This window comes from Bos grunniens, chromosome 16, assembly GCF_055505025.1.
Source record: "Bos grunniens cultivar Pamir isolate PY7600 chromosome 16, Bosgru_T2T1.0, whole genome shotgun sequence".
Classification (NCBI taxonomy): Eukaryota; Metazoa; Chordata; class Mammalia; order Artiodactyla; family Bovidae; genus Bos; species Bos grunniens.
Window position 1 is genome coordinate 18807936 of NC_141180.1, and position 15497 is coordinate 18823432.

Consider the following 15497-nt stretch of genomic DNA (forward strand, 5'->3'; position numbering starts at 1 on the left):
TTTTTTTTAAGCTATAAATAGAAACTGAGAAAGATGAATGACTCTCCAAGTAGTGAGTCACATTTTCATCAGATTCTGACCTACAAGTCCCTGGCTCAGAGGGATCCCAGTCCAGGGGTGAATTCCAGCACGGCCTCTGCTTGGGTTCTCACCTGGTCATTCAAGATGCCCTACTCACTCTCTGGACCTTGTTTCCTTTTTCCTGACAAGTAGGAGACCATTCCTGTCCGCCCTCCCCTCACAGAGGAGCTCAGGAGCTTTAAGAAGCGGCCAACTTCATGTTAGGCTGAGGCCAGATGCCTCATGCTGAGGTGACTAAAAGGTTGGGAAGCAGACAGCTGGGCCAGCCCACGCGCCGGAATCTCCCACACACCACATCTTTACAGCTGCCTTCCTTAGTGCAGACTAGGAGCGCCTGTTCAAAGACATTGTGAAAACCGAGGGAGTGGAATGCAGGGAGAAAACCACAGAAAGCACAGAGTAACAACGACCTCAGCATAGCGTCCCATGTACCCTAAGTTCAGCTTCTAAACGGAATCTCTGCTTTCAGGGATTTCTCCCACGGCCATAAACATAAAAGCAACTCTAGTCTAAAGTAGGTCATACACAGAGAGAAGGCTCGTGTTGATAAATGCACATGTCAAGGTGCTTCCACCCTTTTCCAAACCAAAAATAAAACTTGGAAATTGTCTGAAAAAAATGGAAGGTTGTGGCACAGTTTGAGAACAGCCAGGGAAGAGAAAGCCAGTGGGGTGCTGAAGTCCCTCAGCCCACAGCAGACCTTGACTGTGGGAGAACTTGACTCAGTGGTGATTCCCCCCACCATGATGACTGTCCTGGGCCGCACAGTCTCACCTCACAGTCTCCAGCTCACTTGCTGCCCATCACTTTTGTTGTGTGATTTCAGGGATTATGACTACTCCCACCCCTACTTCTAGTAACTCACTGTAAAAAGTTTCTATTAATCGATATAAGTCTAAGAGAGGAGAGACAAAGCAAAGAAGCACTTAAGAGATTTCTTGAGACTTCCCTGGCAGTCCAGTGGTTAAGACTGTGCTCCCAATGCAAGGGGCGCGTGTTTGATCCCTGGTGGGGGAGTAAGATTCCCCCACATGGCATGCAATGTGGCTAAAAAATTAAGGGAAAAAAAAGAGACTTCTCCATTAGAGGGGCCTGTGGATTCATTACCTGTTCAGAAAGTGGCAAAGGAAGAGGGAGCTATGTAGCCCATGGGCTTCCCTGGCTTTTCCTTTCCTTTCCCCCATCTGGTCACAAGCCAAGCTGCTTTTCAGTGGCTGTTCCTGTTTCTAGGATAAATACTCCCGTACCCAGCCCCTACTATGCTGGAATCTGGGATTGGATGACCAGTAATCACAGATGTGACTTGATCGCTGGTAGGTAGTCTCTAGAGACTGCAAGCCTCGAAGTCAAGAAATCCAGCTCTGCTCCTTAGTGGTAGCATTCCCAATCAAAGCTCTTCCCTGCTTCTCAGACCTTTCCCCAAACATTAATGTGAGCACACTCAGAAAAGGATGGAGGGCAGGAATCTTAGACTCAGCTTCGACAGAAAGGCAAAACAGCTACAGCACTGAAGCAAGTATCTATGGCTCAAAGGGCAGGATGACGCTAGAAAAAGTCATACACTTGTATATCAACTTGGAGAAAAACTCTTAACCGGTGGTGTCCTGGGTTCAGGAAGTGCATCAAGTGTGGGGAGTAGCCTAAGGAAATCCTGCCTTCAGAGACAACTTCAGTTCTCTGAGAGGGAACAGAATGGTTTTCTTTGACCTTAGAGAAAGCAAGTTTCCAGCAGCCTCCCTGCCCCAAGACTTGGGAGGTCAAATGAGTTGAAGAACAAACAGGTGGGAACACATAGCTTTGGCACACCCCTGAGTTCTAGAAAAACTGAAAGGAGTCTTGCCTTGGCATCTCAGGGAATGACTGGGCTGGGGTACCTGACAGAAGCCCAGTCCTGAAAGCCCAGGGAGAAAACAGAAGGCTGGGATTAGGGCTACCCTGGTGCCTAAAAGGGGCAAAAAAGAAAAGCTGTGCCTCACCATCATCCTGTAAGTTACGAATGTGGTTTATCACACAAAGACTTGTTGTGACCGGGTCCTAGAAAACTCGATTATATAAAATATCAACAGGCCTACTTAATGCAGTCCCCAGAGAGACCTGCTGGGGAGACTTGGTGGTGATGACAGGGGCCAGCCCTTCTTCCTGCAGAGACCCAAAGCTGACAGCCAATACTGTTTCTCACCTACCCGGAAGTAGCATCCAGAGGTGGAGGCTGCTGCTGGTCAGCAGAGCAGGCAGGGAGAGGCCCTTTCAGGAATCCAGTCCCAGGAGGCTTCTCCCTCCCTCCTTGTAGGATTCCAAAGGTCTGAGATAAACCCCAGGACACAACCCAGCAATATCCCAGCTGGGCTATATTCTCCCAAGAGAGAGCAACTGCTGGAGAGAGATCTTATTTTTAAAACCCTCCTTCCCACTTGGGCTAGAAGGGCGGTGGCAGGCATTGGGGAAAATTGTGTTTGAATCAGGAAGGGGAAATTCTACTAGATGTGTTTATCCTTTTAGACTTTTTGTTCTTAATCTCTTCTCTAGGGCACCCTCCAGAATTGCTACTGAAAAACTCCCAGGTCCACAAGTTAAGATCACAATGATTCCTAACATCAACTCTGCTTCTACTGTCTTTTTCCTCCCAAGGCTTTCCGCTGGGTGGAATTTTAAATGTGAACAATGGTTCAAAGGCTGAGAGACAAACTGCTCATTACTGGAAAGAGTGCCAGGAATCCTGGGAAGCAGACCTCACTCCCCACCCGAGTTCTGTACCTAATCGGAATGGCTTCTTTTATAGTCACGGGAGGGTTGGATCAGTGTTTCTTTTCATTCCTGTCTTCTTCAAGGAACTTGCTGGGATAAAAGCAAGCCTAGGAGAATAAAAAATTCACAAAACAGGACAAGAATAAAATATTTAGGGCAAGAGATCAGGAGTTCTTTGGTTATTCAGTGAACTGAACTAACTCTACTTAAAAAAAAAAAAAAAGTGTAAGGAAATAAACGTCCATCAAACTGCATGTCACAGTGGGTATTACCCTCTTGACCTCATCTCACAGGCTCTAAGCCAAGTAGTTATGCCTAGCAAGTTGGAGACTCAGATTAATCCAATGATAAAAACAGAGTTTTGTCATTATGAATTGTTCCTAATATTTATTATATCTTTATTCTGAGAAGCATTCTACCAAAATTGTTAGATGGTCCATCCGCTTCCACTTCTTATCCCCAGATCCAATCAGTGGTGAATGGTAGGAATACAAGGGTTATTATCACTACATTAGGTGCCTTAGGGCAAACGCAGTGATGTTGGAGGGGCAGTTCAAGCTTTCCAGCATTAGTTCCTTTCCGCAAATATAATCACTGGTTTCTGAGAGGGAATACAAGTTTAAACAGTCACAGTTGAGATGTTACTGAAACTGACCACCTCTATTCACTACTCATGTGATCTTCCTGGAGTCCTTGTCAGAAAGCACTTTAAATATCTGGAAAAAAATGTTTCCAGACCAGATCTGAGGTTACATTGATCAAAAAATTCCCTCCCTGAGTGGTTAAGAAGTGGTTCAGTACTAAAACTACGTTTCATTTCTGGTCACACTGAATCTGATAACCCCATCCTGGCATTGGGAAGGCTCTTTTCCAGGACCTATCAATTAACATGGCTTAAGAAACATTCTATGCCCAAGCAATTCAGGCTAAAAATAACTCTGTGGGCTATTTTTTTTTCCCTCTCTGGCTCATCCACAGAAAGCATTTGTATGTCAACAAGATCTCTGCTCCTTGAATGTTTTCACTCTTGCTTACTCCTCGCTGAAAATAGAGCTGTTTAATACAATCAGAAAAGTCACAGGGTTGGTGAGAGACACACAGAACAGCAAAACTGTTCTAAGCTTTGTGGACTGCCCAGTGTCCAGAGAAAAACAAGAATAAAAGAACCTGGAATTCACAGATTGGATTAATTTCGAAACAGACTCTCCTTTCCCCTCCTTTCTTACAAATATACACAATTCTTTTGACCATAGATCTGATTTATACACAGAACTCACTTCTACATTAACAACTAACAATTGTATGCTTACTTATCCTATGTATGATGTGCTTTTCTAAAAACTTTAGAGGCATTAATTTTCACAACCCTACAAGGTAGGCACAATTATCTCAATTTCATAACCGAGAAAAAATTAAGGCACAGAGAGATGAGGTAACTTGTCCAGGATCCCTCGGCTAGTAAGTGGCAGAGCCAAGATACAAACTCAGGAAGTCTGGCTCCAGAGCCCAGCTCTAACCATGACATATACTGCTTCTACGATAAAAACTCATCTTTACTGATTTCTCCAAAGCTGTATTTCCCTATCAAATATATCCATTTACCGTTTCTAAACTAAGCAGACTCATGGTCCCATGGTTCATCTTAATGTGAAAATAAGGATCAATGGCGATTTTCATCTCAAGCAAAATGTATCAACTCAAACACACCAAATGTTCCCTTCTTTCAAATATAAAAATGCACTGAGTTGTTCAAGCATAATAATTACTTTCTAGCAACAGGAAATGTTTGCAAAATTAAGGCCCTAGACACCTCCAGTTTAAGCAGTCCCACTCAATGGATCTCTTGTGGCTGTAACTGAAGTAGCTAATCTCTGAAAGCAAAACAAGTCAATGTTAACAAGACCCTGATTAGAGAATGTTTAATTTTATGAATATATTATTTATGGTGATGGAGCATAAAGTAGAAAATTCCTTTGACTTAACCAGTCACAGATAGATTTGCAAAAATACCAAAACATGGGGCCTACTGGCCTGACAGAAGTTTACACTGTCAGGACTTTAGGGAGCAAAGCACTCCCTTATGCTTCTGCTCAAAGGCAATAATCCCTTCTTAGAGGTTTGTCTCCTTTCCTCAATTTTTCCCACCTCATAAACACCCAGTTTATTCATAAGCTATTTTAGACCAGTTCCATCTTTTAAAGTACTAGCAACCATATTTTAAGACACCATTCTCTGATTTGCTTCTGAGAGATTACTGACTACCCTTCAAATACTGAACATTCTGCCTTAGACCCCCCAAAAATGTATCAATACATTGACTTGGCTGTCAAAGTATTTATTTACCATGACCCACAGCCAAAACACTGATGTCACCATTTGGGTGACAAAAACAAACAAATCAGGCTTTGCTAATTCATCTAGCCCTCCTTGGCCTCCAACCTTATCTAGTTTGACACAAGCTATTTCCTTTCACTGATGCATTTACTTTCTACAGACATAATTTAAAAAAAAATTTTTAAAGCACTGAAATTTCCATCCTGACATCCACTGGAATGCAGAGGTGTAGACCTGACCAGCTGGCCATGTCAGTCTCAGCAGTTTCCCTCAGGTTTTATTAATAACAGGAAACTAAAAGTTTTAGTGAAAAACACTTTTGTGGATGGGAAGGGCCTCAGAAGTTGGCACTTAGGCTATTTAATATTGGACATTGTCAGATTGGGCTAAAAATCAAATTGCCTAAATTGACTTTAGAAAAGGGAGTTTTAGTGGCAGGTTTCAAGAAACTGGCAGACCACTGATATTAGTACCTAACAGCAGTCTTCTGATGTGAGGGAGAAAGCTTAAATGTGCCTCTCTCCATAATTAATGAAGTCAGCAAACAATGTCCCCAGTCTGCACAACTGTTATTAAGAACCACATCTTCAATTTTCCAGGAGGACCATAGGTGCCCTCCTCCCACTTCCCTCACAACCCGGACAGGCGATTTACACACAAGGAGGCAGTGAAGTTGCTTCAAAATATTTAATACGTGTTAGACACGTAAAGTTACATTTTTATACAAAAGTCAATACAACGAAGGAGAAAATACTGTACAAAAACCTTGTCAGTTCCCCCAACCTTTATACAACAAAGACTGGAGTCACTATCTACAAAACCATAGGACCTTTCCACTTAGGGCTTCTGTCTGTAAACTTTGTTTCCTTAAACACTTTTTAAAAGCACTGTGTAGTAGTTCTGATCTAGAGCTTTTAAAAAATAAATCTTTTCTCTATAAACTCCATTATTTCCAAGCTTGAACTCTTCTGTGAAGTTCATCAAGTTTTTTTTTCCCTCCGTGAGGAAGACAAGGGCCGCTAACACTCCCTTTCCCCGAGTAATCACAGGGTATAAACGTTTCTTCAGTGACAGAGAAAGGTGGGGAAGGAGAGAAATAATACAAGTCTCTACTCCAGACTAAATCCCTCTAGTCCGAGGAAATCCTGGGAGGAAACGCCGCTCCTGGCCTCGGTGCAGTTCTAGCTTTCATGTAAGAGGTGTGTGTAAAGTCCCTTCCTCCCCCGAGAGCGAACGGGGAACTCCCCGGCCCCGGCCTTTTTCGCCGCTTCCTTCTCGGCGCTGCCGGCAGAGGAAAGTCCCTGTCTGCCCCAATCTCCTAAACCGCGGGGAAGGGGTGACGCTCTCCAGAGGGGCAAAATAGCCTTAATTCAACGAGACAAACTGACATACACAGACACAGACACTAAAGTCCACGATCGCCGTCCTCTTCCAATAAGTCTCCCACTCCGAAGTCTCCAGAGGAGACCCGAGAGGCTCGGCCCAGGCGGCCGCCAAGCCCAAGGGCAGTCTGTGCCGCCCGGCGGCACCCGCTCGCGCTCGGCGCCGACGGCCTCGGGGGCGTCCTCGCCGCCGGGAGAGGCCCAGCCCTCACGTCGGGACGCCAGCTGCTCAACTTCCTCTCCGCACGGGGTCCGCGGGGGCTCAGAAGGCCACGATGGCAGTGCTCCAAGGGTTAATGTCTCTCAGCACCGGCTTATCGCAGCAGATCTGCCCGGGCTCGGCGGCTTCCGGACCGCTCTCCTCTCCCTCCGCTTCCTCCCGGCCGCCCCCGGGGCTTTTCCGTAAGAGTCCCGAGAAGCTGGAACCGAAGATGCTAATGAGGTTAGCCACGTTACCGGTCTCCATCTCCTCCTCCTCCTCCTCCGCGGCCGCCGCCGCCCCGCCCGGCTGCTCCTCTGAGTTCCGGCGGGGTTTCTTGAGCGGGGTCGAGCCGGGCGCCGGGCAGTCCGCGGGGCCGCAGCCCACCCCCGCCGCGCCGCGCTTTCTGGCACAGACAGGGGGTGACGCGGGGGGCTCAGCCGCGGCGGGGCGCGGCGCGCGGCAGCCGTCCACGCGAGGGGCCGCGCTCAGCCTGTCCTCGTCCCCCGGGGGGCAGCCGCAGGGGCCGCGCGCTGCCTTGGGCCCCTGGGGGAAGACCCCCGAGACTTCGGCGGGACCCCCGGCTCCTCCGATCGCCGTCTCTCGCGGTCCCTCCACGCGGCGCCAGGCAGCTTCCGGCGCCTCCGCCTCTCCGCCCTGAAGAGTGTCCCCGGCGGCCGTCACCGTGGCCGCGGGCTGCGCGTCACCCGCCCTTGGCACTTCTGGGACGGCAGGGCGCTCCGGCTGAGGCTCGGGCTCCGGCCAGGCGGCACGGCCGGCCGGCGGAGGTGGCTCCCCCCAGCCCGCGGGTGGCCCGGCCGCCGACTCCTCGGGCTGCTGCGGCGGCGCCGGGGCCCCCGGGTGACCGGCCAGGTAGAGACCGGGGCACGGGTCGCTCAGGTAGACCTGGCGGGCGCTGCGGAGCACCAGCGAGACCAGGAGGTTCTTGTGCAGCTTGATGCCGCCGCGCTGGACCCGCGAGTTGTAGATCTTGCCCAGGGAGATGCTGACGATGCGGTGAGCCTCCAGTTTGAACTCCATCCTGCCTCCTCCTTCCCAGGGCTGGCGCGGAGGTGAGGGGGTGAGCCCCGGCCCACGTTCCGAAGCTGAGACGGGAACAAGAAGTACCAACAAGTCCGCCACGGGGGGTGGACCCTCGGTCTGTGAAGACTCTTGAAGAGAAAAGGCTCTGACGACGCGCTCACTAGCCTCCACGCCCTCCCCACTACAGTAACACAGCCAGTTTCCCGTCCGGTCGCTAACTGAAGGCAAGCTGGCCGCCCGGCCCCTTATAAAGGCCTCTCGACAGCCAATCGCGAGAGGCCGCCAACCGTTCCAGGGCCATCGGCGCGCCCTCGTGCGCCTCGAGCGGCCAATCAGAGACCGAGGAGGGGCGCCAGGGCTATTCGAACGTTAGTCCCGCGGAGAAGGTTCTTAAAGGGGGAGACGCGCGCGACCGCCTGCAGGCGGTTACCCCAGACAGTGCTGTGAGCGCCGGTGATGCGGAGAGCGGGACAGCCACGGTGTTGTTTGGCCTTAAAGGTGCTGGCCTGTGCGCTGCTTCCCGGAACCAGAGCGAACTAAACCATTCGAACTTTCATCTGAGTATCGTGGTGGACTTTGTTCGGCAATAAAGCCTCGATCCTTCCTGGATCAGCTCTCCTCCCATTCCCACCCCGCACCTCCGTTTCCAAGGCGACATACACCTGTAAGCTCCGCGCAACCTAACAGAAATGGAGACGAAGGCAAAACGCGGCACAGGATTCGCCTAGATAACATACTTTTGCTACAAGATATTTAGCAGATATTAATCTTGGATAAGTCCCTTGCCTCCTAAAGTCACATACACTCTAGTACCTGTCAATTTTAACACCGAAGAAAGAAAACGGGGGTTCTAAAAGTTCCAAAGTTTTTGTCTACTCAGGAAGGTTTTGTGTCTACCTACAAAGTTTTTGGTTTTCTATTTAAGCTAGTATTTATCATTTTGTTCTCTAGTTTCTAGAACCAATACAGTTGTAACATCAGTTACAGTGAACGGTGGTTCACGTTCTTGACAACGATTTTTCTTCAACACTAGGACTGACCAATCCACCCTTGGGGGAAAAAAAATCTAACATGTTTTAAAAGTACAAATAGAGAAGTCCTGTATTCCCATCATGATGTCATAATTTTATTTTGTGTCAAGGAAAAAATTTAGGGGAAGAGTGTTCCAGAATTTTCTGGTCAGTCGATGGCTTAGTCTATTTACTGATCCTTACACCAGAGGGTTGTCCAGGGTCCTAGACTGGGTTCCTGAGAGTAAATTTGAGTTAGTCCCAGCTAAGCTCCACCACAGACCTGCCTGATGCTGGGTAAATAACCTCAGGATGCTTCAATTTCTCCAAGTCTAAAAAGGAGAAATCACATACGCATCTGCATATCTTCCCATGAATGACAACTCTCATCCACAATCTGAGTCACCAAACTAAGCACAGTTTTCCTGAAGTCCATGTGGAACGCTAGCCTGATCTTGCATCAGGATTTGGCCAAGTAATGTATTTAGTTGGGAAAAGTACTAGTGAAAGGCAGGTTTGATTAAGCTAATTCATAATCAGGATGTGATAGCTCAGTAATTATCTATCCTCACAACTTAATGATGATTACAGACACTAGTCCATAAGACCCAGAGTTCCTCTTCTCTAGAAATTTTCAGCTCACCTAAAGAAGGAGATAAAAGGACAACACAAATAATTGCAAAAGCAAGCCGTGTGTTTCATGTAATAATGAGCAATTTTTTTCTTCTATTTTCTCTTTCTTTGAGAGCTAGTCATCACTATAAAACACTAAGAACACAGGCTCTGAAGATAAGCTTCCTGAGTTGCGATCCCAGCTCTACTTTTTGCCTGCTGTGTGACCTTTGGAAAATTAATTCACTTCTCTGTGCCTTTGTCTTTTTTGTCTTAAAATAGAGATCATAGTAATAGTGCCTACCTCCTAGAGCTGTTGTGAAGAGAAAACAAGGTATCACATGCTAGCAATGGAAGTTTAGAGCATCACACCTTACATGACCTGGGGTGGAAAAAGACAAGGAAAGGAAGGATCCTAGATGGAACAAAGAATTTGTATTTGAGGAGGGTGTTGAAAATCCCAGAGGTAGGGTCCACAAGTTCCAAGCAGCAGGGGCCACTGAGTCCATTGTCAGGAACACTTCATTTGGCAGGGGTCCCAGGCACCTATAGTAAGTGGAAAGACTGGAAATAGAGGCCGGGGTTACATGATAGAGGGTTGTGGATACCTATGAGAAGATGAGGAATCTAACAAAGACTGTTTACTAAGGGAACCACAGAACGGATTCTAGAACGGTCAGCACCCTTAATTGCCACTCAATTATAAAGGGGACCACTTAATTATGAAGATCTAGGGGGACTTTAGGCAAAGAGTAGTAAAGGTTGAACCAGGTGGAGGTAGTAAGAATGAAAAAGGCAAGAGACAAAAGGAACTTTAGTGATGATCTGGATGCTCTCCCCGACCCACACTGGTCCCTGACACACCAAGCCTTCCTGACCCACCTGAGCGGGGAGTCCCCCCATCCTCCATACAGCTTCATCACTGTCCCTGGTACTTCTTCCCATCATGCCTAGGGCTGCTCCCCAACTGCCCTCTGACCATAGGCAAGAGCCCATCTCATGTTTGTTACCAGGAGATACTGAAAATATTTTACAACTGTAGGACACAGGCACTGACCATCTGGTCCTGGAGGCCCTTCCAGTGCAGGGGTTTTGGGCAGGCACCTGCAGGAGGGGCTGTGTGTCCTGAAAGAGGGGCACTCAAGAGTTTCTGCCAACTGGTATGGCAGCATTTCAAGGTTATGACATCTGAGGTGGCCATACCAAGTGCATGGTGCTTTAATCACTAAGTCGTGTCTGGCTCTTGAGACCCCATGGGCTGTATGTAGCCCACCAGGCTGCTCTGTCCATGGGGTTCTCCAGGCAAGAATACTGGAGTGGGTTGCCATTTCCTTCTCCAGGGGATCTTCCTGACCCAGGGATTGAACCCAGGTCTCCTGCACTGCAGGCAGTTTCTTTACCAAGTGATCTACCAGGGAAGCCCACCAAGTGCATACACACTTGGATTAATGAATTCCACTACAAACAAAGGTAGTGGAGGTGATGAATTCCAGTGGAGCTATTCCAAATCCTGAAAGGTGATGCTGTCAAAGTGCTGCACTCAATATGCCAGCATATTTGGAAAACTCAGCAGTGGCCACAGAACTGGAAAAGGTCAGTTTTCATTCCAATCCCAAAGAAAGGCAATGCCAAAGAATGCTCAAACTACTGCACAATTGCACTCATCTCACATGCTAGTAAAGTAATGCTCAAAATTCTCCAAGCCATGCTTCAGCAATATGTGAACCGTGAACTTCCTGATGTTCAAGCTGGTTTTAGAAAAGGCAGAGGAACCAGAGATCAAATTGCCAACATCCGCTGGATCATGGAAAAAGCAAGAGAGTTCCAGAAAAACATCTATTTCTGCTTTATGGACTATGCCAAAGCCTTTGACTGTGTGGATCACAATAAACTGTGGAAAATTCTGAAAGAGATGGGAATACCAGACCACCTGACCTGCCTCTTGAGAAGCCTATATGCAGGTCAGGAAGCAACAGTTAGAACTGGACATGGAACAACAAGACTGGTTCCAAATAGGAAAAGGAGTACGTCAAGGCTGTTTATTGTCACCCTGCTTATTTAACTTATATGCAGAGTACATCATGAGAAACGCTGGGCTGGAGGAAGCACAAGCTGGAATCAAGATTGCCGGGAGAAATATCAATAACCTCAGATATGCAGATGACACCACCCTTATGGCAGAAAGTGAAGAGGAACTAAAAAGCCTCTTGATGAAGGTGAAAGAGGAGAGTGAAAAAGTTGGCTTAAAGCTCAACATTCAGAAAACGAAGATCATGGCATCCGGTCCCATCACTTCATGGGAAATAGATGGGGAAACAGTGGAAACAGTGGCTGACTTTATTTTTCTGGGCTCCAAAATCACTGCAGATGGTGATTGTAGCCATGAAATGAAAAGATGCTTACTCCTTGGAAGGAAAGTTATGACCAACCTAGACAGCATATTGAAAAGCAGAGACATTACTTTGTCAACAAAGGTCAAGGCTATGGTTTTTCCTGTGGTCATGTATGGATGTGAGAGCTGGACTATAAAGAAAGCTGAGCACCGAAGACTTGATGCTTTTGAACTGTGGTGTTGGAGAAGACTCTTGAGAGTCCCTTGGACTCCAAGGAGACCCAACCAGTCCATCCTAAAGGAAATCAGTCCTGAATATTCATTGGAAGGACTGATGCTGAAGTTGAAACTCCAATACTTTGGCCACCTGATGCAAAGAGCTGACTCATTTGAAAAGACTCTGATGCTTGGAAAGATTGAGGGCAGGAGGAGAAGGGGACGACAGAGGATGAGATGGTTGGATGGCATCACCGACTCAATGGACATGGGTTTGGGTGAACTCCGGGAGCTGGTGATGGACAGGGAGACCTGGTGTACTGCGGTTCATGGGGTCGCAAAGAGTCGGACACGACTGAATGACTGAACTGAACTGAATAATGATATTGTTGGCCAGGCCCTGAGCTCGCCACTGTAGAGGCATTATACGTCATCCTTACAAAGTTCTGAAAGTAGATGTCTTTATCTCCATTTACAGGTGAGGAAACTAAGACTCTAAAAAGTTAAGTGATTTTCCAGAAGTCATACAGCTGTAGATGGAAGAGAGTGCACTTCAGCTCTGAATCTGTTTAATTCTAAAGGCTGGTGAGTTTGGGGCTCAGGGGCTAGATTACCCTTGTTTCACTTCTTGCTGTTGCCTTTAGGAAAGTTATTTCACATCTAGGTGAAATAAGTAAATCATGTTTTGTAATGGGCAAGTTATTTCATCTTTCTGTGCCTCAGCCACCTATTGTATACAATGGGAATTATAAGCATACCTACAGTGTTTAATACAGTTCTGAGTACCACACAAGTATTTATTTCTCATAATTGTCATTATTATACTAGTGCCTAGCTCAGTACTAAGCACATAGTAGGTATACTGTTAGCACTTGTTGAATTTTGAATGCTTTTTTTATTATACCAACTAGTAGGTGCTCAATAAATGTCTGCTGCTGCTGCTGCTAAGTCGCTGCAGTCATGTCCGACTCTGTGCGACCCCACAGACGGCAGCCCACCAGGCTCCCCCATCCCTGGGATTCTCCAGGCAAGAACACTGGAGTGGGTTGCCATTTCCTTCTCCAATGCATCAAAGTGAAAAGTGAAAGTGAAGTCGCTCAGTCGTATCCTACTCTTAGCGACCCCATGGACTGCAGCCTACCAGGCTCCTCCATCCATGGGATTTTCCAGGCAAGAGTACTGGAGTGGGGTGCCATTAGCTTCTCCGCAATAAATGTCTACTGACTTCAAATTGAGCATGATCGTTGTTATTGTCAGGAGTTCCTCAATCTTGAGACAGTAAAACAGAACCTTGAGAACTCATATCCAGAGGACCTGAGCTCTCAGGATCAGCAAGCTTCATCTTCACCTGCCAAAAAAGTGGGAAAGTATAGAATGTATTCTTCTAAGCTTTAGAAAGCAGTTAGAATTTGCTGTCATCTTCAGGATTTTCTCAGTTAAAAAGAGTAATTGGTAGCATGATGAGACTGGGGGTATCAGAAGGACAGAGCAAGCAACTGCTTTAGAAGTGGCCAGAGGATGTCCATGAAGTCTGTCTTGCCCTTCCACCCCATTTATCCATTGGGCACAAGCAGCTTAGTACACTGAGTGTAGTCACAGCTATCCCCACTCAAGTACTGTCTAAGCTCTGATCTGAGGATTCGTTTTAACACAAGGCCTGTCTGCCTACTTCTACTGACTTTATTTCTGGTTTGCATGACTAGGCATTATTATCAGATGATGACAGAGCTAATATTGCCTTAAATGGGGTCTAGTCAATATAAGAACAATGCAAACCCGCTAGGGATCATGGATACAATGTTGTTATGTAGTAGCTACGACATGTCTGACTCTCTTGCAATCCCACAGACTGTACCCTGCAGGCCCCTGTGTCTATGGGATTTCCCAGGCAGGAATACTGGAGTGGGTTGCCATTTCCTTTTCCAGGGGATCTTCCTAACCAAGGGATAGAACTCATTTCTCCTGCATTGGCAGGTGAATTCTTTAGCACTGAGCCACCAGGGAAGCCCCATGCATACAATAGCTCTGTGATAAGTAACCATGGTTAAGAAGTGGGCAAGTGAAATACAAATTATCTGCACTGTACCTACCTTTCAATGTTTGAAATTTGGAATTTGAGAGGAGTGAAAGTTGCTTTATGTAAATGAGTAATCATTTGTGTGACATCCCCGTTCTTTAGGAGGAAAACTCTGCAAAAGCATACTATAAGCACTTTTATGTAAATAATACTGCCCTTGCTCTTCTGAAACAGGCAATCCTCATTTCAACTTTCTCTCACTATCCTGGCATATTTTACATCTTTTTTTTTTTTCCTTCTTGGCACCTTGACAACTATAAAATTTCTTTATCTTCAAATAGCATTCGACTAGGGGTGGACATCAAAACCTGACAGTCTTCTTTTTCCTCCTCAAAGTTCCCTTTCTGAAACTGTTACAGCCCCAGCCCCCATCTTGTCCTAAATTTTGTATGTTAGTTCAGAGAAACTTAGGTTGTTCTTATGATCACCTTTGTCATACCTTGTCTCCTTTAATACTCCAAAGAAAAACAAATTCCCTCAGTAAGTACAGCATTCAAACTCATTCAAATGACCGTGGTACCCTCTCAAGTCACAGAATGGGAAAACACCACTGTAGAAAACCCTAGTCCTGCGCTGTTCAATCCTGTAGCCCCTAGGCCAATGTGGCTAGTGCCACTGAGGAACTGAATTTTGAATTTTATTTCATTAGCATCTAAAAAATGAAATAGGATAAAATCCTTTTCCTGAAACCCAACTTGATTTTGCCATTTTAAAAAATATTTATTTAGGCTGCCCTGGGCCTTACTTGCTGCAACTCACAGTATTTTCACTGTGGCACGCATGTGAGATCTAGTTTCCCAACCAGGGGTGGAACCCAGGCCCCCTGTGTTGGGAGCACAGAGTCTTAGCCACTGGACCACCAAGGAAGTCCCGACTGTGTCGTATTTTCTTTTATTTGCTAGATTTTTTGGATGTGAACCATTTTTAAAGTCTTAATTGAATTTGTTACAATATTTTTCTTTTAATTATTTATTATATTTGGCTGCCCAGGGTCTTAGTTGTGGCATGTGGGATCTTTGTTGCAGCATTCGAGATTTTTAGTTGCAGCAGGCAAACTCTTAGTTGTGGCACATGGGCTCTAGTTCCCTGACCAGGGATTGAACCCAGGTCCCCTGCACTGGACGGCAAAGTCTTAACCACTGGACCACCAGGGAAGTCCCTGTGTCGTATTTTCGAAATTTGAACATTTAGCATCCAAATCGATGCTATAATTGTAAAACACATAGCCGATTTCAAAGAGTATCGAAAAGAGAATGGTAACATGTTGAAATGATAAAATTTTGAATATCTTGGGTTAAATAAAATTATTAAAATTAACTTAACCTGTTTGTTTTTACATCTGTGGCTTAAACTATATTTCTATTGGACAACACTGCCCTATGGATAATAAAGGGATTGGGAGGTGTGGACATATAAATATGCATGAGCATATTGTGAGCAATTAACAAATGTCCTTGATTGGTGA

General features: G+C 46.3%; 1 protein-coding gene across 1 annotated transcript; it reads right to left on the minus strand.

The window, feature by feature from the left end:
* Positions 1–5833: 5833 nt before the first annotated feature.
* IER5 (immediate early response 5) lies at positions 5834–8892 on the minus strand. Its single transcript, XM_086343511.1, has one exon. The coding sequence runs from the start codon at positions 7780–7782 to the stop codon at positions 6805–6807; it is 978 nt and encodes a 325-aa protein (XP_086199637.1). The 5' UTR covers positions 7783–8892; the 3' UTR covers positions 5834–6804.
* Between the last annotated feature and the right edge of the window lie 6605 nt (positions 8893–15497).